Source organism: Oncorhynchus gorbuscha, linkage group LG26 (genome assembly GCF_021184085.1).
Source record: "Oncorhynchus gorbuscha isolate QuinsamMale2020 ecotype Even-year linkage group LG26, OgorEven_v1.0, whole genome shotgun sequence".
In the NCBI taxonomy this organism is placed as follows: Eukaryota; Metazoa; Chordata; class Actinopteri; order Salmoniformes; family Salmonidae; genus Oncorhynchus; species Oncorhynchus gorbuscha.
This window is the reverse complement of record NC_060198.1, coordinates 39,595,980-39,618,505: the sequence shown is the minus strand read 5'-3', so window position 1 is coordinate 39,618,505 and position 22,526 is coordinate 39,595,980. Positions and strand designations below refer to the sequence as shown.

General features: G+C 43.1%; 1 protein-coding gene and 1 pseudogene across 2 annotated transcripts; one reads left to right on the top strand and one right to left on the bottom strand.

Moving 5' to 3' along the window:
• The first annotated feature begins 935 nt into the window (after window positions 1-935).
• On the top strand, window positions 936-5,868 carry LOC124015695 (annotated as a pseudogene).
• Window positions 5,869-10,283: 4,415 nt separating this feature from the next.
• Window positions 10,284-16,111, bottom strand: LOC124015573 (eukaryotic translation initiation factor 3 subunit D-like). Of its 2 annotated transcripts, none has more exons than XM_046330888.1 (16): window positions 15,995-16,111; window positions 15,197-15,322; window positions 15,051-15,096; window positions 14,753-14,889; window positions 14,579-14,664; window positions 14,394-14,466; window positions 14,080-14,201; window positions 13,850-13,982; window positions 13,477-13,624; window positions 13,144-13,274; window positions 12,897-12,982; window positions 12,550-12,679; window positions 12,278-12,420; window positions 11,931-12,123; window positions 11,590-11,689; window positions 10,284-10,387 (listed from the first exon to the last, which is right to left on the bottom strand). In XM_046330888.1, the coding sequence occupies exons 2-16, from the start codon at window positions 15,317-15,319 to the stop codon at window positions 10,371-10,373; spliced, it is 1,668 nt and encodes a 555-aa protein (XP_046186844.1). In that variant the 5' UTR covers window positions 15,320-15,322; window positions 15,995-16,111; the 3' UTR covers window positions 10,284-10,370. The 2 variants fall into 2 exon arrangements, with proteins under 2 accessions (XP_046186844.1, XP_046186845.1); XM_046330889.1 differs by having other exon boundaries at window positions 14,080-14,195.
• Window positions 16,112-22,526: the final 6,415 nt, after the last annotated feature.

The window sequence follows — 22,526 nt, the reverse complement described above, 5'->3', positions numbered from 1 at the left end:
AGATACTGCAGTAACTTTTAGCATGACAGTCTTATCTCTCTTTCAAAAACAGACCAAAATCCCACTAATTTACCATGCCTGCAGTTTTATCCTAGCTTTTTTCGTATATCAGATTTTTTGAAACATGGAAAAACAAAAGCCACCGACAGACCTCGTCCTGATCCTGCATTTCAACGGACCCTATCACTAAAATGCAGGTATCAGGTCTGTGTGAAAAGTTCTGTTTTTTTAACAGGTAAATTCATTCACTTTTCCATTGATTAACTAATCTGAACTGCAAACAGTCCCCATGCAACAACCCCCACTCCCCACCCCTCCCAATTTGCCAGTTACCCACTGATATAATAGGGTTACACCTCGTAAAATAAGTTGTAAATAAGGCACTGTTAGAAAGGGTCATATTTAGGACTTTTCTAAGATCCCCATTAGCCAATGTCAGTGGTGACAGCTAGTCGTACTGGGGTCTGACACATAACGAAAAAGACATTACAGACGAAAGACTTCACAATTGACATACATCTAAAACATCAACATGTAGTCCGCACGTGTGTTCATCTATCAGTTACCCATACATGTTAGTACATACACACTAAAGTAGGCCACATGAGTGAGAGGCGTTGTGCCATGATATGTTGCTTTAACTGTTTAAAAAAAACTAGGTTTGCTGTTCACTTGCTTTACACGGGATATAAACATGACCTTATATTTATTTTACAGGTAACATACAACATATGTCTGAAATGGTTACTACATGTGTCAGATACCCTCTGGAGTCGCTAGGATTTTACAGAACATTTCATTTAGTCTCGCCATCCTTCCAAATAAAACTTAAAAATGAGTTTACATGTAAGTAAATAATTCACAATATTGTTCCACGCAACAGATTTGTTTACTAAAGGATTTGCTCTGTTTTGGGCGTTTCTTTCTCGCCATTCAAATGAGTGGTGGTGACGTGCCCAAGCGTTCTTATCATAGCTCAATGTTGAGTTTGGTGAAGTAAGGGAAACGAAACAACCGAGAAGACAACATTCCGGTGTTCCGGGAGACTGAACAGCATTCACCCTCTTTGTCAAGGTGAGTGAGCTTTATACATCCATATTTCTTTACACAAATGAACCAGTTGAAACAATAACAACGCGTTTTACCCGCCCCTGTTTCAGGTTAAAACTGAGGGATGGAATTGGAGATTGTAATCACTCTTAAATTCACAGACAGACCTATGGATGCAAGGACTGACCATCATTGATATCAAAATTATAGTTTTAACTATGTATTAAAGGTATAGTGTTTGTTTACGTTTACTTTCTTTGTAAACATTAGAGTAAAACAAGCTTATATTTTGGGTTTTGATGGGGTACAAGAGTTGAACTCAGCTAATGAGGCAGTAAGTTATATTCTTCAAGAGATAATGGGTATATAAGGTTATTGTTATTTTATAAATCCACCGTAGAAGTTCTCGGAGCAGGTGCAATTTGCAGTGCAAGAACAAGCAAACGTATAACACCTGGCTTGTCATGCAGAATTCAAATTTGGGCTGTACAACATGCAAAAAGGTAGGGTGTTTAGGTCTAGAAACGACTGGAGGGATAATACTAGCTAACAAAAGTGTGGGTGGAATGTACATCCTCTGCCTCTGAAGAGAGCCCTCAGAAAAAAGTTTTCTGAACATGCCCGAACCAAGGCGCATTTGTTGGTAGCAAGCCTTGCAGACACGGCTAAAGACGACACCCAGGTTATAGTTAACACTCAAAATGGAAAAAATTGACTATACAGCCAGAGTCTTCCGAACAGCTTTAGAACGAGACTAAACGTCATAGGCACAGGCTCGTTCATGGTTTTGAGCAAGAAATTGACTGTCAGGAGATACATGGACTTGACATGGGGAGAGTCATTTTGGGAGGTTTTGAAAACTACGGTAGGAAAACTGTTGTCCTTTACAAACTTGTTCTGTACTGTGAAATTAATCCGAATATGTATAGGCCTATATATTATCATATGTGTGTTCTGCTGTAGCCTATATTCATTTATTTCATTTGAAGTTATAATATTAGGATATTGTGATATTTGTTCTGCTACTACATTGATTCGGGTCTTGTAAACCGTCTGCTGAGTGTGTTTATATGCATATGGCGGGTGTTCTGCGGTGACGTCTGAAATTGTTGCTGTACACTGATGTCTAGAAAGTTAGGCTCTCGCGCTCACTCTGTTCCCGGGACCTCCCGATGTACAAATGAATCACTGTGTTTGCCCATGTAGCTATGTGATGTATGTGAATCCTGTTTCTAAATTTATATCAGAATAGAAATGTAATGGCTGTGATTTTTCTTTTGAATTATCCACAGTTCCATTGGACATGCCTTGGGGACTAGGCAACACTGTTCAGTAACGATATCAACCAAACCAGGAAATGTCCAAACACAGGGAGAGCGTCATGTCACGGTGAGACTATTAACCAGTTAATTGTAACTAAATGTAATCGAAAACGTCAACTTAATCCCCAAATGTAATTATGTATCATGAGGGCCATAAAAAATGACTAGTAATGCTGCATTTTCAGGACACAAGCTCAAGTTCACAGTACAAATATTTAATATTTTTATGATGTATTTCCTGTTCAACAAAATCGTATGAATATGGCTTGAAGTTACATATGCTTTCTAAATATAGCATAATCATATTAAAAAATGACTAACTATAAGATTTCACCTTCCTTATAACTGTAAATTACATATTTGTATGTTTAGTGTTAGTGTTAGAGAAAGTGTTAGAGAAAATGCATATTGTTGCAAGGTCTCTCTTGATCAAACTGTCTGCTGTAGCTTGGCTTCCTGAACTTGTTAGGAATTCCCCTTCCATCTCATATCAATCCTGGTCCTCTATGACAAACAGAACGTGTTATTCTTAAGTATTTTTTAATCTATACATTATTTTAGATTTATGGCTATTATTTGATCTCTGAATGTGCTACCATGATGAAACCACTCTCTCTTGCTTCGCTATGACTTAACTATTGCAGGCATGTGCTTTGTCAGTGGCTGTGATGTAGGGTTCAGGGGTTGATGGACAGTTGGAAGAGCGAATTAAATGGTAGGAGGGACATCCTAGCTTCAAGTGGTTTCAGTTCTCATCCTACATGACACAGGCTCAGAAAAAAATACTACTGTGTCCGTGGGAACAAGGGTTGTTGCTCAATGCAAGCCATTTCAATCTACGGTGTCCACAGATCGATTCATAAGCAAAAATGTTGGTCGGAAACCAGTACCAGAACTAGAACCTAAACAGGGGATCTTACATCTAAGAGGTTTAATAACTGGGGCAGAAAGGAGAGTGTTGCTGGGCTACTTTAAATTGACAGCAGAGGGCAATGTTGACAGACAATCCAAGGTATTCAATAAAGGTAGTTCAATAAAAGGGTAAAGTTGGTGGATAGGCACTCTGTATCTACAATTTTGTAATTTTATATACTGATTATCCTGAATTCAACAGTGAAGCTCCTGACTGAAGCCTACTTTTCTTCCAGATCAGAGTTAACAAGGGAGCTCTTGGGCCAGTACATCTCTGACACCCTCAGCAACATTCACACAGTGAGGGAGTTCTGTGACAGGCATTCCAAATGGGTCGTTCAGAGGGAGACAGAACTGGAAATGATGAGGGACATCAAGCAGAGGGCAGACAGAATTGACCTTAAGTTCGACCATGTCCGTAACTCCGAGACCAAGGCCAAGGCGTTTGGGGAGTTCGTATGGAGCGGTCTGACCCAGGGGACTGCAGATAGTAGGCGTGAGGAGCTGGAGAAGGAGCTGGGAGCTGTACTAAAGGACACTCTGGAAGGCCTGGAGAAGCTGGATTACTTCCTGAATGCTGTGGAGTGTCTGGCGGTTACCTGTTTGTTGGTGTTTGAGGAGAACAGATTCCTCTGTCTGCCTCAGTGGACGAGCCCTGCCAGTGTTCAGGCTGTCATCACTGCTGCCAGAATATCCTGCCCTCTCCTCATTTACTTTAAGAGGGATGCTAAGGCCTTCTTTATGCCCAGCCTCCTCAATGTAGAGGTGCTGGCCCTCCAGCTGGACAGATACACACAAATCAGCCAGCAGCTCTGTAAGAGGATGGACATAGTGTAAGTGGAGCTACCATCACAATTGCTTCAACATTAACTATTGTAATGTTCTTCATTGCAATTTTTACAAACATTTGATGTCCATTTTTTCCTTCTAGATTACAGATCAGACAACAGTTTGGGAGTAATCTTAAAACTCTGTTTTAATATCATAATTTATATTAGCATAGTTGTACTATTTTCCTTCATTTTTATCCTTCTCAGATGTCATTTGACAAGGTTCTTTGGCTTATGTGATTCAAAATCCACATATAAATGTAATGTTGAAATTATGCATTGTTACAGTAGCTCCATCAGTCAAATGCTGTTTTGGAAAAAGAAGAATGACATCCCTGTGGTCAACCTTGGTGATGTGAGTGAAAAGTCCATAGAAAAGATGATGGACCATTTGAATCAGCTGAATGATATCAGGTAAGTTTAGTTTGGTTGTTGTCTTTAAACTTCTGTTGATATTTGTATTTTATTGGTAGACAGTAAATAGATGTTGAATCTGTCTCCCCTCTGTCAGGATGGACCAGCACCTCAGACTAACATTCCTGTTCCAAGAGGCTGCTCAGCGCTTCATTGGCCGGTTCAGCCAGCGCCGACCCAGGATGGAGCAGTTTCTGACCGATCTGGAGGAGAATGCTGTGCAGCTGGACAGGATGAAGCTGGGGGCTAAGATCTCCAGTGTGGCAGGCAGCTCAGTGGGGGCAGCTGGAGGGATCCTATCCATTGTGGGCTTAGCTCTATCCCCTGTTACTGCTGGGGTGTCACTGGCTCTCACCATTACAGGGGTTAGCCTGGGGGTCACCAGTGGGGTCAACAGTTTAGCCACTGGTATCACAGAGATGACGGTCAATAGCATCCATGAGAAGAAAGCCAGTAAAGTCTTCCAGAGTTTCATGGAGGACGTGGAGAGTCTCCAGGAGTGTCTGGAGGATGTGGCCACTAATATGGAGCCCATCCTGGGGCAGAGCACGGTGGACGGCGTGTTGGGGGCAGGGAAGGTGATTGCCACAGCCGGGGCCATTGGAAAAGGCATCGACTCCATAGTGGACTGTGCCTCGGCTCTGAGTGTTAAGGCCCTTGCAAAGGAAGATCTGATTGCAAGCGCTGGTAAGTTGGCGCTCCAGGAAGGCAAAGCAGCACGAAACTTACCCAAGCTAGCAGGGGACATCCCAGACATTGGACAGGTGGCCAAAGGCACCCCACTAGCCCTCTCCAGCTCGGCGCGGGCTGGTTTTATCACTCTCAACGCCCTCTTCATTGGCCTGGATGTTTTCTTCATCTGTAAAGACAGTGTGTGCCTGGCCAAAGGCAGCAAGAGTGAGTTCTCCCAGCTCATCCGTGCCAGAGCGGCATTGTGGCGCACAGAGCTAGGCTCCTGGCAGAGGATCTACGACTCGCTGTGTAGAGGAATTTGGAAGTTCAGGAAGTGCCAGAGAATCCTGGCGCAGCCTTTTTACCCTCCTGGAGGGGAATCTGAAAGAGAAAAAATCAATGTAGGACAACATCAATGACCAGTTTGAAGTTAGGGGCTGTCAAACATACTGTACAGTTGCACATACTGTACATTGTCAGATAGGCAGTCATTTTGATTATGCATTTTACTTGATTCTCCGTTATTTTGCGGACGACACAGTGGTAGACTTGATTACCAACAACGTCGAGACGGCCTACAGGGAGGAGATGAGAGACCTCGGAGTGTGGTGTCAGGAAAATAACCTCACAACTCAACGTCAACAAAACTAAGGAGATGATTGTGGACTTCAGGAAACAGCAGGGGGAACACCCCCCTATCCACATCAATGGAACAGTAGTGGAGAGGGTAGTAAGTTTTAAGTTCCTCGGCGTACACATCACAGACAAACTGAATTGGTCCACCCACACAGACAGCATCGTGAAGAAGGCGCAGCAGCGCCTCTTCAACCTCAGGAGGCTGAAGAAATCCGGCTTGTCACCAAAAGCACTCAAACTTCTACAGATGCACAATCGAGAACATCCTGTTGGGCTGTATCACCGCCTGGTACGGCAACTGCTCCGCCCACAACCGTAAGGCTCTCCAGAGGGTAGTGAGGTCTGCACAACGCATCACCGGGGGCAAACTTCCTGCCCTCCAGGACACCTACACCACCCGATGTCACAGGAAGGCCATAAAGATCATCAAGGACAACAACCACCCGAGTGTTAGAGGAAATCGTAGTTAAGATGAATAATTATGTATACATTATTGATATTCTAATACTATTATGTTATGATATGAAAAGTAAAAGTTATTGGTTAAGCTGTTACTGAAAATGTAAGCAGAACTAATTTGATTGTCTGTGCCTCTTGGGAAGGTCAAGGGGGAGAAAAAGCTTTTCAGACAAGATAAGAATGTTTGGGTTTTGTTCCATTGGTGAGAGAATTCTGTATCTTTTAGACAGGTTGTAATGTCTGGTTTATGAGTGAAGTAGAAATGCATCTCCGGACCTAAACAAAAAAACAACGGGGCTATCGTGGGAAACTGATGATGTCATTTTGAGTTTATAACCTGTGGAAATCTGTGTATGTAGTTAGTACTCTCTGGAATTAAACACTCTTTAACCTGGCTTTTAAGACTGGTCTCGATCTACTTCATGCATAATTAATGAACTTACAACTCATTAAATGAATTAGAAATGAGTGCTAATTGGTTTTGGCAATTAAAACATTAAAGGAATTTAGAATTCCTCTATCACCGAGCCACTGCCTGTTCACCCCGCTATCATCCAGAAGGCGAGGTCAGTACAGGTGCCTCAAAGCTGGGACCGAGAGACTGAAAAACAGCTTCTATCTCAAGGCCATCAGACTGTTAAACAGCCACCACTAACATTGAGTGGCTGCTGCCAACACACTGACTCAACTCCAGCCACTTTAATAATGGGAATTGATGGGAAATGATGTAAAATATATCACTAGCCACTTTAAACAATGCTACCTAATATAATGTTTACATACCCTAAATTATTAATCTCATATGTATACGTATATACTGTACTCTATCATCTACTGCATCTTTATGTAATACATGTATCACTAGCCACTTTAACTATGCCACTTTGTTTACATACTCATCTCATACTGTATGTATATACTGTACTCAATACCATCTACTGTATCTTGCCTATGCCGCTCTGTGCCATCACTCATTCATACATCTCTATGTACATATTCTTTATCCCCTTACACTTGTGTCTATAAGACAGTAGTTTTGGAATTGTTAGCTAGATGACTTGTTGGTTATTACTGCTTTGTCGGAACTCGAAGCACAATCATTTCGCTACACTCGCATTAACATCTGCTAACCATGTGTATGTGACAAATAACATTTGATTTTATTAAATGTAATAATGTTTCTATGATTATGCTGCTGACATGTACATGCACAGAAGACTTCTCTTCCTCCCTTCACCAGTAGTTGAAGACGTTTCATTGCCTGTTAGCAAGACATGGTCGTGCAATTTATTCTGATGTTGACTTGTGTGAAAAGATTTCTGATACTTTATGAAATGGAAAGGGACTGATTATGTCTGGTCTTATTTGTGTCAATAATAATAGGCCTAGTTTCTGGTGTTCTGAAATACCTTTGTAAAACAATTATTTAATAAATCCTTTTTTAATTGGTCTTTTCTCATTTTCATCATAACATTTTAATACGGGACGTCAGAGTGAAGCAGTCTGTAGTCAAGTGTACAGCAAGACAAGGGCATTATGTTGTACAACAGAACACAATAAGAACACTCCATATGTTTCACCTGATATGTTCTGCTTCCACACAACTTATTGTAATGGTGATTATAAATAATCCTAAAACACGAGTTCTCTACCTGTAATCCTATATGTACAGAAAGTGTTAAATCCCTTGTCCATGTCATTCATCTCTGGACTTTGTCCTGGAAAAGGAATTACTTTTCAAAATGTTGCATACAAGGAAACAAAAGCAGGAGGACACACACAGGACAGCCTGTGAGGCAATAGATTTTTACAGCCAGTGTTTTGCCCCAGTGTAGCCTTGGCAACAATCAAGTGTGGTAATCAATGGCAGCTATATATACACACACACACACACACTGTACCTTGTGATAATCAGAGCTATTTTCAGAAGTAGTAGGGATTGCGGCTATAATGAAAATCATGCAATTGATCATACATTAAAAACAAATAATGTGAATACTGTGTTGTATTCATGCAGATAAGTTCTATCAAACAGTAACAAGGTTCTATCAACAGTAACGAGCCAGTAATGATACATTTCCATCCAGTTCAGTTCATAGATACCTAAACCTGATGATACAGTATTTGTCCATGGACATCGGGACCGGCCCTATCCTTTTGGGGGCCTTAAGATTTTGTTGGGCCCCACCCCCCAGGCAAAACATTTTAGTGGTCCCCCTCTTGCGGCTGAGGGAAAAATGTATGTTTTAAAGTAAATTAATTATTGCATTTTTAATGCAAGCTTTATGCAATTCTAAACATTTTGCCATGGGGCGAAGAGAAGTTTAGCAATTTTATAACAAATTTCATGCAATTCTACAAATTTTGCCATGGGGCAGAGAGAACAAATGTGAAGTTTTACAGCAACCTTCCTTCAATTCTATCCAATTTTCCATGGGGTGGAGAGAAATGTTTTCCATTTTAAAGCTAATCTCCTGTAACTCTAAACATTTTGCCAAGATTTATGCCATGTTAATGATATCTAAGTGAGTGTGATTAACAAAATCAATGAGGGCCCCATGGAGGTCAGGGCCCCTGGGCACATGCCTTGCGTGCCCTGTTGGTATTCAGCCATGATTACCACAAGTTAAGATAGCTAGCTAGTCTAACTTACCAATCCAAAAATTGTTCACTGACATGGCTAATTTGATTGATAGTGACTGACATAAGAAAACCGCTGCTGATGCACAAACAAATTTCTAAATTGCACCTAGTGTATTCTTCTATTCTAACTCTCAGCACAATCGTTTGGGTCGGGGGCCCCCTAAGAGACATATGCCTGGATGTGGCCCTGATGGACATGGACAATTGTATTGGCAGTCCATATTAAAAATAAATAGTGGAAGATATGAATGTCTTTTGGACTCTAGTAGGTATAAAGGTAATCAGGAAGTCAACAAGGTTTGCTTTCCAGACCTGCTGTTGAACCACAAGATGTGTAAGTACAATGTATTTCTACATTCCATTCTTTATAATGTTCACACATTGAGGAAATACTGGCAGACATACAGTATATATTGTTTGTCTCATTTGACAACTGATGGGCATATTTAGGCATCACATAAAACAACTTATTCAGTGAGTACTTTAGGTATAGTATAGTGTTTTACTCACTGTCTGATTTCTCATCTGTGTATCCCCCTTTCTGCCATCTCGTGGACTCTGTGGCCTTCTCTCCCTCCCATGTCTCCTCCATCTCCAGCTGACCCTCCTCAGCCCCTCCTCTCTGTCCCTGTCCTCCTCCTGGTGGAGGACAGGTTCAGTCCGTTTTATCTGGTGTCCTGTGTGAATTTAAGTATGCGCTCTCTAATTCTCTTTCTCGGATGATCATGCCTCAGGACAACCTGGCTTGATGACTCCTTGCTGTCCCCAGTCCACCTGGCCGTGCTGCTGCTCCAGTTTCAACTGTTCTGCCTGCGGCTATGTAATCCTGACCTGTTCACCGGACGTTCTACCTGTCCCAGACCTATTATTTGACCATGCTAGTCATTTATGAACATTTTGGCCATGTTCTGTTATAATCTCCACCTGGCACAGCCTGATGAGGACTGGCCACCCCTCATAGCCTGGTTCCTCTAGGTTTCGGCCTTTCTAGAGAGTTTTTCCTAGCCAACGTGCTTCAACACCTGCATTGCTTGCTGTTTGGGGTTTAAGGCTAGGTTTCTGTACAGCACTTTGAGATATTAGCTGATGTACGAAGGGCTATATAATTAAATTTGAACTACCCAGTAACCATTCACTCAACCGTTATACAGAAAGGTCAAGTATCTAAATATACCAGAATATTCAATTGCTATCTAAATATATACACTTCACAGATGAGCAGAATAGGAATCCTCATTATGACTCATTTTGATGACTCATGCCTGCTTAGCGATTATTTTTCAGTAAGAAAATAATGATCTCTCCTTTCAGTAGGAGAAAATACAAAATAAATGGAAACAAGAGCCAGTTTCTCAGATCTTTATTTGAATGTAACGAGTAAGTATTTTCTGTGTGATGCAGGCCACCTGGTAACTAGTGCAATCGCCACACCTTAGGGTTCTTGTTCATCTATAAAAATAGGACAGGGAGTAGAGAAATAAGGGGGAGAGAAAAGGACTTTAAAACCAGTAAACATAAGTAATTCAGAACATGTTAATGTATTGTACAAACTCAAAACTCTTAATCACATTACTTACAAACCATTAGAATACAATCACATAAATAATTTAAAGTGTTCAGAGACCACTGCCCACACATTGTAATATACACAGGGCTTTCGGAAAGTATTCAGACCCCTTCACTTTTCCACATTGTAATCCATTTTAGAATAAGGCTGTAACATCACCCCCCCCTCAATCTACAAACAATACCCCTTAATGACAAATAAAAACAGGTTTAGACCTTTCTGCAAATGTATAAAAAATGTAAAACTGGAATTTCACATGTACATAAGTATTCTGACCCTTTACTCAGTACTTTGTTGAAGCACCTTTGGCAGCGATTACAGCCTTGGGTATGATGCTACAAGCTTGGCACACCTGCATTTGGTGAGTTTCTCCCATTTCTCTGCAGATCCTCTCAAGCTCTGTCAGGTTGGATGGGGAGCGTCACTACACAGCTATTTTCAGGTCTCTAGACTTTCGATCTGCTTCAAGTCCGGGCTCTGGCTGGGCCACTCAAGGACATTCAGAGAGTTGTCCCGAAGTCATTCCTGCGTTGTCTCGGCTGTGTGCTTAGGGTTGCTGTCCTGTTGGAAGGTGAACCTTTTTCCCCATCCCCACAGCTGTACTTTGCTCTGTTCATCTTTCCCTCGACCCTGACTAGTCTCCCAGTCCCTGCCCTGAAAAACATCCCCACAGCATGATGCTGCTACCACCATGCTTCACTGTAGGGATGGTACTGGCCAGTTGATGAGCGGTGCCTGGTTTCCTCCAGACGTGACGCTTGACATTCAGGCTAAATAGTTAAATCAGACCAGAGAATCTTGTTTTATATGGTCTGAGAGTCTTTAGGTGCCTTAAGGCAAACTCGACCTCTACGGGGTTGAAAAGGTATTGCTCTATTTTTTTGCAAATAATTCTAAAAAACCTGATTTCGATTTGTCATTATGGGGTATTGCGTGTAGATTGATGAAGGGAAAACAGTTAATTAATTTTAGAATAAGGCTGTAACGTAACAAAATGTGGAAAAGGTGAAGTGGTCTGAATACTTTCCAAATGCCCTGTGAACATAGTACAGGTACCGCATATTGCAATGGTGGCAGTCCTCACCTTCCTCCTCCTCATCCTCTTCATCGTCATCATCATCTTCTTCCTCATCTTCATCTGAGCTGAAGGTTCCGTCAGGCAAGCTATACACGCGAATCACTTGCTGTTGGCAAAAGCACACAAACACACAATGATGATATTGACTCTCTGTAAGGAACACTAACATTTATAGGGCTCTGTGTGCAGACACTGTCAGACAATGGGTGAAATCAACTACTACAAGTTGCAGAGACAAGTACTAGTCTTTCAAGTCATTGGCAGCGCTCTACAGAAACAGTCCAGGGCATGCTCTGCTCCATGGTCAGCGGTTACAGAGTCTCAATGGTCAGCAGTCCCGGGCTCACCTTGTTGGGGTCCTTGAGGATGAGGTACTTGCCCTCCTCCAGCTTGCGACAGATGTCGATGACACAGCGTAGGATGCCCCAGGCGTTCTCCATGCTCAAGTTGATCTGGCTGGCAAACTCAGTGGGCTGGAACTGCTGGGTGCCCAGGACCACGTGGCGCGCAGAGTCCTTCGCGTGATAACGAGACACGTACCTAGAGACAGGGGAGGGCAGGGGATTTAACTGATGGAGGTCATAACCAGGTGAATTTATGGACAATTTGAAGGGGGGAAAATGGTTGCTAGTATAGTCGCACTTGACCTGTGTGTGTGTTTTTTTTGGGGGTTTGGGGGGGGGGGGGCACTGACCCTAGCTTGAGGTACTCTGAGCCAGCCAGCATGGCACAGCAGGTCCAGCGGGCCAGTTTGTAGCTGTTGTTCTTCAGCTCGGTGGCCAGAACAGCTCCTCTCTGAGAGTCCAGCTTCTGACGCCAGTCCACTCCATTACAGTGCTTAAGACAAGAACAAAACATTCAACAACATTAAGCATTAGAGGGGAAGTTAACACTGCATTTCATCCTCAGAGATAGTACTACATATATGATACTGTATTTTGTGTCATCACTCGTTCCTCCTCTTACCCGGGAGTCCCACTCGTTGAGGGTCTTGACGTTGATGAAGGACACCTCTCCGTTGGCCCCGGTCATCACTCCATCGTGCTCACAGCGTACAATCAGGTCAATGTCCTCCCCCAGCTTCCAGCGGCGGTACCTGAGACAGAAACAGGTGAGTTTACAGGGGTACACAGCTACACCCCTCAACACTAACCCAGAGTCCAGCAGGACACATCACATGGATCCTGTTAAAAACAGGAGTACCCAAACAAATGTAAGAGACTTCTTACAGATGTGAATTAACTAACTGTGATTAGATGGCCTGACTGATTAGATGGTCTGCAGTAGTGAGAGCAGCACGGGTCAGTACCCACCTGTAGGCAACAGAGGCCACCTCACTCTTGTCTATGTCCTCCTCTACAAATGGGTTGGGGTTAGGGAACTTGTGCCTCTCCCCGCCCTGAGGGGAAACAAAGACACGGCATCCTATTAGAACTGAAATAATTAACATCCAATTTAAATGTATTCTTTACAATGGCAGAAATGCTTGGACTTCTTCCACATCACACTCACATTGAAGGAATGTCACTAGACATTGGTGTATAATCGTAGTGGTCTTACCATGCGCAGACACTGCTGGCTGAAGTTATGGTTGATGTAGGTAGCCTCCATGGCCAGGTTACGGGGCGAGTTGAAGGAGTTGCCCTCATCCTGTGGTGGCTCGTTGGCAGTCTCACTCACCGTCAACAGATCTGACATGTACAGTTACAGATAATTAGATGAGCCGAATGCACAAAAACCAAACGCACCCCTAAACATTGGCATTATGACAAGAAGACTTAAATATTAGAGAGTTTGATATAAGGTAAACTACTGTTTCACTAGTAAACAAAACCTCCTTGTTCATTCAGAGTTGGACCAACAGCTGAATAGATTAACTTGAGAAAGCCTCACCAAAATCAGAGTTGTCTCTCTTGTCAAAGAAGAGCTTGTTGCCCACTCTCTGCACGATAATGTCCCAGGAGTTGACTGAGCGCGTGCAGCACATCAGGGTGGCCAGGATGGCATCGGTGGCAAACACATTGCCCTGGGTCTTAGCCAACTGCAGAGAGGAAGATATAGGGAAGGATTTACATCAGAGCAGAGAACACACTCTACTGGGCAGTGGACATTGTAATAATCATGTTTTTGTTTCTGAAATGTGTGAAACCATTAGTTCTAGACAAGAATGTTCAGACAAAACAACAACAGGACTGAATCAATAATATGTTGCTCTGGCTTATTGTACCTGGCACAGTGCTGTAAGTGTGGAATTGAGAGGGTGTACCTTGCGGATGACAGGGTCATCGGTGGTGGTGACTGTGTGAAAGATCCTCTTGATGCTCTTGAGAGGCTTCTCGTTGCGAGTGGTGACGCGGTCGAAGGCCTTGTCGTAGTACTCCAACGCACCACAGCACTCACTGAGGGAGAAAGGAAATCAACTGACTGAACTCAATGCGAGGGGGCACTCATTCTCCCCTGGATTGAGCACAGATGCAGTGTTGATAAGTCACTCACATGTCAGTGGGGTCCTCCACCTCCATGTATCTCATCTTCATCAGCCTGGGGAAGTCCATCTCCTCCTTCACCTCCCAGTCACTCCGGACCTCCACCGACGAGTCCCGGGGTTTCAACTGGGCCTTGAAATGAAAGGTATGAGGGGGGAAAGGGAAAGGGGAGGGAGGAGAGACAGGCACGTATGGTAGCGTTAGCAGGTGTTTGGGAAGACTGTTGCCAGAAACTTCATACGACTACATCAGATGTTATCTGAGGAGTATCACAATACGGTTCAGATGTCCAGAGGTGCACTGATGTTGTTGATCTTCCCATACCTGGGATTTCTGGTCCCACTTCTGACGGACGCCAAACTGCTTCTGGAACTTTTTCTGTAGGCGCATGCGATCTCTGGACAGAGCCACATGAGATTAGACAGAGTTATAGAGAGAACCAGAGAACAACATGTGTTGTAGAAAGCCACATTAGCAGTGGATTGGCTAAACAACTACAGGCAGCTCACCTCTCCTTCTGCTTGGCACTCTTCGGGAGGGTCTGCATATTGAACTGGGTCAGGTTCCTGCGGTCCTTGTCCCTGCGCAGATTCCTCTGTAAAAACAGAACAAAACATCCTGTTATAGAAAAGGTGACACAGAAAATACTTTACTGTGTGTGGTCGAGCAGGTTAGTCTTGTACCTGTGCAAACCTCATGCGGTTCCTCTGGTAGGCAGTCTTCTGCGTCTTGGCAGTGTCCACCAGCTGGAAGCTCGTCTCGTCCTCCTCATGGAAGTAGGCATACTGACTACCACCCCCAAACTGAGATGAATACTTGTCTGTCAAAACATTCAACCAAATGTCAAATGATGGCATCCATGGTCTGAAATACCTCAAAATCAATATTGAATATAGACATCTAGAATAGGCAATATATTCTGGATTATGTTTACACCATATCATGTTATTATCGTGAATCCTACAACACAATTTAACACACTTGTGTATCTCTTGTCCTGGTAGGTTGCTCCTGTCCAATCAGCCACCTGGACAGAAAAGTAAATCAGTCAGCCTAAGTTCCTCCTCTTGAAGCAGGGCACACTGCTGTTTATAATTAAAGGTGAGAGGCAGCAGAGGAAGACCAACCTTTCCCAGACGGTCTCCTTTGCTAAAGGGCTGGTAGGGCATGTCCTTAAACTTCTCAGGGACAGCACAGGGACCCCACCCAGAGGGATTGTCCTGGATCTCAGGGGCATGGAACTTCGCCATGGTCTGAGGTTAGGGCAGATGTAAACATTTAAAATGAAACGCAGATTTGAACAATATCTAGTTACCTTATACTATGTATATTAGACAGACATTTGATCTATATACGCAAGCGGATGATAAGATTAGTAACCTAGGCCGCAGGGTCTCAGACAATGAACAGCACTGTTTTCACTCAGCAATGCACTAACATTAGATAGGCATTTCAGTTTGCGCAGTGGCCTAGTCATCACGGACCCAGGACACAACTCTTGGATTAGTAAGAAACTGCCAACGATAGACTATTTGAATATTGGATTCTTTGCAAGATGATTTCTTTTGCAATGTACAAGTTATAGCTAACGTCGTTATCTACAATACCCTAGCCTAAGCTTGCTAACGTTAGCCAGCTATCATTATATTAACGGGCGACCAAGTTAGATAACTTAACTAACCAAAAATGTCACAACACCCAAATCTAGTAAGGGGACATCAACAAGTGAGTGCAACTACGTTCTGTTTCCATATGGACACTCTGGCAAGCTAACCAGCATGCTCGTCAGCCAGGTGGCAGATAGGATTCTGCTAACGGCGGTGGCAGTAACATCCCCTCGAGTACATCTCACATTATGTTTACCCTAAACGTCATTTTAAACATGACATGTTCATACATCTTCATATGTCTTATTCGAATCTCACCTTTGAGATTTTGACGACCAAACGGCAGCTTTTATTCGGTCAATCAGCCGAGTCACAATTTTCTTCTAAAAGCGCCGTACAAAAAGGAAGTGGAAAAGTACTGTAAAGAGTTGTTTCCGGCAGACTGTAAGCTTTGTGGCATATTGCTGCCTTTCACAGGTCGGAGTGTGAATTGCACATTTTGTTCAAAAAAAGTGAAATTGGGAGAAAGAAAATTATTGCACCACCATCTACCCCTAGATATACACCACTATCCCCAATAAACCCACCACCCTTCACACTACTTTGGCCCTAACATCCTACACCAGGCCATCACACTGGGAGGCTGGAACCCCTTCTCTCAAATCTGCCTGTAGTTCTTCTGCACTAAAATCTCAACACCCAAAATGTCTTCTGGGATTTCCTTTCCATCTGTGCAGTAATGACCATAGCAATAAATACCAAGAAGTCAACCTTACTAAAGCACAAACTGTTTGGTTTACTCTGTACTGTCCCAATACTCACAGCGATCCTCTCAGGCTCCCTCACCCTTTCTCACCATCCTCTACTTTCCTCACTGTTTTTTGTTGTGGTATTTTATCAGGATCCCCATTAGCTGTTGCTGAAGAGGCAGCTACTCTTCCTGGGGTCAACACAAAACATTACATAATACAGAACATCAATAGACAAGAACAGCTCAAGGACTGAACTACACACATTTAAAATAAGAGCAATTGAACAAAAAAAGGTCCTACTGACAGTTACACACATTACTGACAGTTACTCACACATCAGTACATATACAGAAATTATTCAGACCCCTTGAACTTTTCCACATTCTGTTATGTTACAGCCTTATTCTAAAATGGATTACATTGTTTTTTTCCCCTCATCAATCTAAACATAATACCCTATAATAACAAAGCAAAAACAGGTTTTTAGACATTTTTGCTTAAAAACAAACCCGTGAATATGACATTTACGTAAGTATTCAGACGCCTTACTCAGTACTTTGTTGAAGCACCTTAGGCAGGGATTACATCCTTGAGTTTTCTTGGGTATGACGCTACAAGCTTGGCACACCTGCATTTGGGGAGTTTCTCCCATTCTTCTCTGCAGATCCTCTCAAGCTCTGACAGGTTGGATGGGGAGCGTCGCTGCAAAGCGATTTTCATGTCTCTCAAGAGATGTTCGATCAGGTTCAAGTCCAGTCTTTGGCTGGGCCACTCAAGGACATTCAGACACTTGTCCCAAAGCCACTCTTAAGTTGTCTTGGCTGTGTTCTTAGGGTCGTTGTCCTGTTGGAATGTGAAACTTCGCCCCAGTCCTGAGCGCTCTGGAGCAGGTTTTCACTAAGGATTTCTCTGTACTTGGCTCCGTTCATCTTTGCCTCGATCCTGACTAGTCTCTCAGTCCCTGTCGCTAAAAAACATCCCCACACCATGATGCTGCCACCACCATGCTTCACCGTAGGGGTGGTGCCAGGTTTCCTCCAGATGTGACGCTTGGCATTCAGGACAAAGAGTTCAATCTTGGTTTCTTCAGACCAGATAATCTTGTTTCTTATGGTCTGAGAGTCTTTAGGTGCCTTTTGGCAAACTCCAAGAGGGCTGTAATGTGCCTTTTACTGAGGAGTGGCTTCCGTCTGGCCACTCTTCCATAAAGGCTTGATTGGTGGATTGGTGCTACAGAGATGGTTGTCCTTCTGGAAAGTTCTCCCATCACCACAGAGGAACTCTGGAGGACTTTCAGAGTGACCATCGGGTTCTTGGTCACATCCCTGACCAAGGCTCTTCTACCCCGATTGCTCAGTCAGGCCGGACGGCCAGCTCTAAGAAGAGTCTTGGTGGTTCCAAACTTCATCCATTTAAGAATGATGGAGGCCACTGTGTTACTGAATATTTTCTGAATGCACTGTATGACAAACAGGAGTGGCAATATAGTTCGCTACCATCCTCAGTAGATTTCCATCTAAATTGTCAATACCAGGCGGTTTCTCATTATTGATGGACAACAATACATTTTCACACTAACTTGACAGAATAGAAAATGACAATGACAATGACTTTCATTATTAAGTCTTTTATGCATGTCATGCCTGAGTTTGCCCACTTTGCCTATGAAATAGTCATTAAAATAAGTGGCAATATCAAAAGGTTTTGTGATGAATGAGCCTTCTGATTCAATGATATATGGAGTTGAATGTCTTTCTGTCCATTATTTCATTTAAAGTACTTTTTTTCCTTCATATACTTTATAATATTCATCTTAGTTTCATGATTCATTTTCTTTTTCTTTTTGTTTCAACTTAGTCACATAAATTCTCAATTTACAGTACATTTTCCAATCAGATGTGCAGCCAGACTTATTAGCCTACTCATTTTGCTTCATCTCTCTCAACCACACCGTTTTTCAATTCCTCATCAATCCACAGAGCATTAACAGTTCTAACAGTCAGTTTCTTTATAGGTGCATACTTATCAATAGCTGGAAGAAACAATGTCATAAATGCATCAAGTGCAGTGTCTGTGTGTCACGTTCTGACCATAGTTCTTTTGTGTTTTCTTTGTTTTAGTGTTGGTCAGGACATGAGCTGAGTGGGCATTCTATGTTTTGTGTTTCTATGTTGGGTTTGTTGTTTGGCCTGATATGGTTCTCAATCAGAGGCAGGTGTTTGTCATTGTCTCTGATTGGAAACCATATTTATGTAGCCTGTTTTGGGTTGGGTTTTGTGGGTGGTTGTCTTCTGTCTTTGTGGTTATGCACCAGATAGGACTGTTTTGGTTTTTCCACATTTGTTTTTTTTTGTATTTTGTAGTGTTCACGTTTATTGTCCTTATTAAACATGTTGAACACTAACCACGCTGCATTTTGGTCCTCTCCTTCAACGGAAGAAAATCGTTACACTGTGTCACGACTTCCGCCGAAGTCGGTCCCTCTCCTTGTTCGGGCGACGTTCGGCGGTCGACGTCACCGGCCTTCTAGCCATCGCCGATCCACTTTCATTTTCCATTTGTGTTGTCTTTGTTTTACCCCACCTGGTTTCAATTCCCCAATTACATGTTCATTATTTAACCCTATGTTTTCTCCATGGTTGTGTGCGTGTTTGTTTATTGTATTTACGGTCCGTATTGTGGGCTCGGTATTATCGACTTGTATTTGAAAGTCTTGAGTAAATTTACGTGTATTACTCATCTCTGTTGTCCTGCGCCTGACTCCTCTGCACCAGCTACACCCAGACCTATTACAGTCTCATTACACACATCAGACCAACAAATCCTTTTTACATCTTCAACTTAGGAATCACTACAAAACATTTTGTATGATCTCCTATACACTATTTTAGGCCCAGCCTTTGGAACTTTGGCGTTTCTGGATATAGCCCACTACAGTATAGTATGGTCACTATGTCCAATGGGTGTGGATACAGTTTTAGAACAAAGCATTCTGCAGCATTAGTAAAAATGTGATCAATACATGTGGATTATATATTTCCTGTAGTGTTTGTAAACACCCTGGTTGGTTGATTAATAACCTCAACCAGATTACAGGCACTGGTTACAGTAAGAAGCCTTGTTTTCATCAAGCTGTCCGCTCAAGACCAGTCTATATTCAGGTCACCGAGATAATAGATCTCTCCGTTAACATCACATACACTATCAAGCATTTCACACATATTATCCAGATACAGCCTGCTAGCACTTGGTGGTTTATAGCAACACCCCACAAGAATAGGCTTGAGATGAGGCAGGTGAAACTTCGACCGCAGCACTTCAAAAACATTTGACATGAGATCGTCTCTTGACACGAATATGGCTCTGAATATATATACCAACACCTCCCCCACAAGTATTCCTGTCTCTTCTATAGATGTTATATCCCTGTATTGCTACTACTCTATTATCAAAGGAATTATCTAAGTGAATCTCAGAGATAGTCAATATATAAATATTATCTGATGTAAGCCAGTTATTGATTTCACTAACCTTATTTCTAAGGCTATATATTCATATGGGCTATCTTTATCCCTTTACTGGGTAGCTTATCAGAGAGAACATAATATTGAGAAGAAGAAAATAGAACAAAGCAAGAAAATAACAGACTCCGTCCAGGTCTCATGTGGCGATTTCATCCACAACAACGTTATTTTGCCTTGATTAGCCTTCTAGATAACCCTGTTTCCCTGTCATTGTTAACATATATGTCATTTCTCGTGGACTTACAGTTAGTTGTCATCTTGCTGCTGTCCTGTTTTCATCACATCAAGTGCTCCCTGGGAGAAATGCAAATTGTTTTTCAGGTCCTAGACCTATGTGGTAAGATCTGCCTCAGCATATGACACTTTCTGCATTGCTCTAACCCTGGTAACCTCAACCTGTCTCACTCGCACAGGACATGTCTGATCCCAAGCAACATGGGCAACCCCACAATAGAAACACACCACTTTTTCCACCAAAACTGAACACTCCTTTGTCCCATGCCCTCCTGTACACCTCTCACACTTCCAAATCTCCCTCCTACATACGGCTGCAATATTACCATAAGCTTAGTACCTGAAACACCATAGTGGGTTTGAAACAAAATCTCTTTTGGGATACCTGACATATCCTAGCATGACTTTATCTGGTAAAAACTCACCATCAAAACTCAAAGGGATAGACAGCGTCTCCTCAGTCTCGAGCTTGCCACTGGGACTGCGTCGCACTAAACTGCGTGCATCACAGACACTGGGGATCCTCAACTCCACCTCAACATTCTAACCCACCCCAGTCATTGCTCCTTTCAGCTGTGCTCAAAGCAAGACACGTGGTGCGGAGCGCCCGCTATTAACGACAATAATAACAAAGGACTGTATGGAACAAAAATAAGCAGAGATAAAGCCTACATATATTCTTACCATATATTCTTCACCTGTACCTTCACCCAACCATTCTGGGCTGTACTACAAGACTTGAGCAACCAGGTGTCAGGTGTAACTGCTTGGCTGGAACAAATGTTCACACATCTCCGAAACCTGGATTAATATGAAACCTTGATTTACTGGTGACCAAGGAATGTGTTTAATTGCAGAGAACATAAGCCTTGAAGAGCAGGAGATGATCCAGCTGGCAGATGATGCAGAGAGGAGTGCAGTAGTCCCATGTATATTGCAGTATCTGCACTACCTGCATGAGGCAGCTTGATGTACAAGTACACCCCCTGGACAGGACACCAGTCTGTTGCAGGGGGGGGGGGGTGATGCACAGGTACACCCCCTGGACAGGACACCAGTCTGTTGCAGGGGGGGTGATGCACAGGTACACCCCCTGGACAGGACACCAGTCTGTTGCAGGGGGGGGTGATGCACAGGTACACCCCCTGGACAGGACACCAGTCTGTTGCAGGGGGTGATGCACAGGTACACCCCTGGACAGGACACCAGTCTGTTGCAGGGGGGGGGGTGATGCACAGGTACACCCCCTGGACAGGACACCAGTCTGTTGCAGGGGGGGGGGTGATGCACAGGTACACCCCTGGACAGGACACCAGTCTGTTGCAGGGGGGGGTGATGCACAGGTACACCCCCTGGACAGGACACCAGTCTGTTGCAGGGGGGTGATGCACAGGTACACCCCTGGACAGGACACCAGTCTGTTGGGGGGGGGGGGGTGATGCACAGATACACCCCCTGGACAGGACACCAGTCTGTTGCAGGGGGGGGGGGGTGATGCACAAGTACACCCCCTGGACAGGACAGGCCCCAGACAGGCCCCCTGGACAGGCCCCAGAGGAGAAAGTGGTAGTCAGGTTTAACTGTCTATATCAGAAGCCAGTAATGTGTGCCTCTCTCTGTGTGTTAAGGGTGGCAGCTGAATCATAGCTCTTATGAATGTAACATAAGTGGCAATACATCGTTTTAGGTTTAATTTACAATTCAATCAGTCACAAACATTTAATTTCATTGTCTAAAATGTAGTGGACTAATTCAAATGGCCCATACATGGCGTCCCTGGAGGAAAAAGTGAGTCATCCTTAACCACCAGGAATGGTGAAGGATGACGCACACCTTTGGACCAGAGCTCATACAAAGAATGTTTACCTACAGTGCATTCGGAAAGTATTCAGACCCCTTCCCCCTTTCCACATTTTGTTATGTTACAGCCTTATTCTAAAATTTTGTAAATTGATTCTCCCCCCTCATCAATATACACACAATACCCGATAACGACAAAAAAATAATTATAGCAAATATATATTTAAAAAAAACAGAAATACTTTATCTACATAAGTATTCATACCATTTGATATGAGACTCGAAATTGAGCTTAGGTGCATCTTGTCTTCATTGGTCATCATTGAGATGTTTCTACAGCTTGATTGGAGTCCAGTTGTGCTAAATTCAACTGACTGGACATTATTTGGATTCTACCTGAAACCAAGAAGGGTTTTCCTCTGGTGAAGGGTTTTACACTGGTGAAACTTGACAGGTGAGATACTGAGGCTTGCAGAAGTGGTGAGGGCATCTCTACCTAAAGGTGTAAAACAATACTTTATGCTAAGATTTCTTAACAGT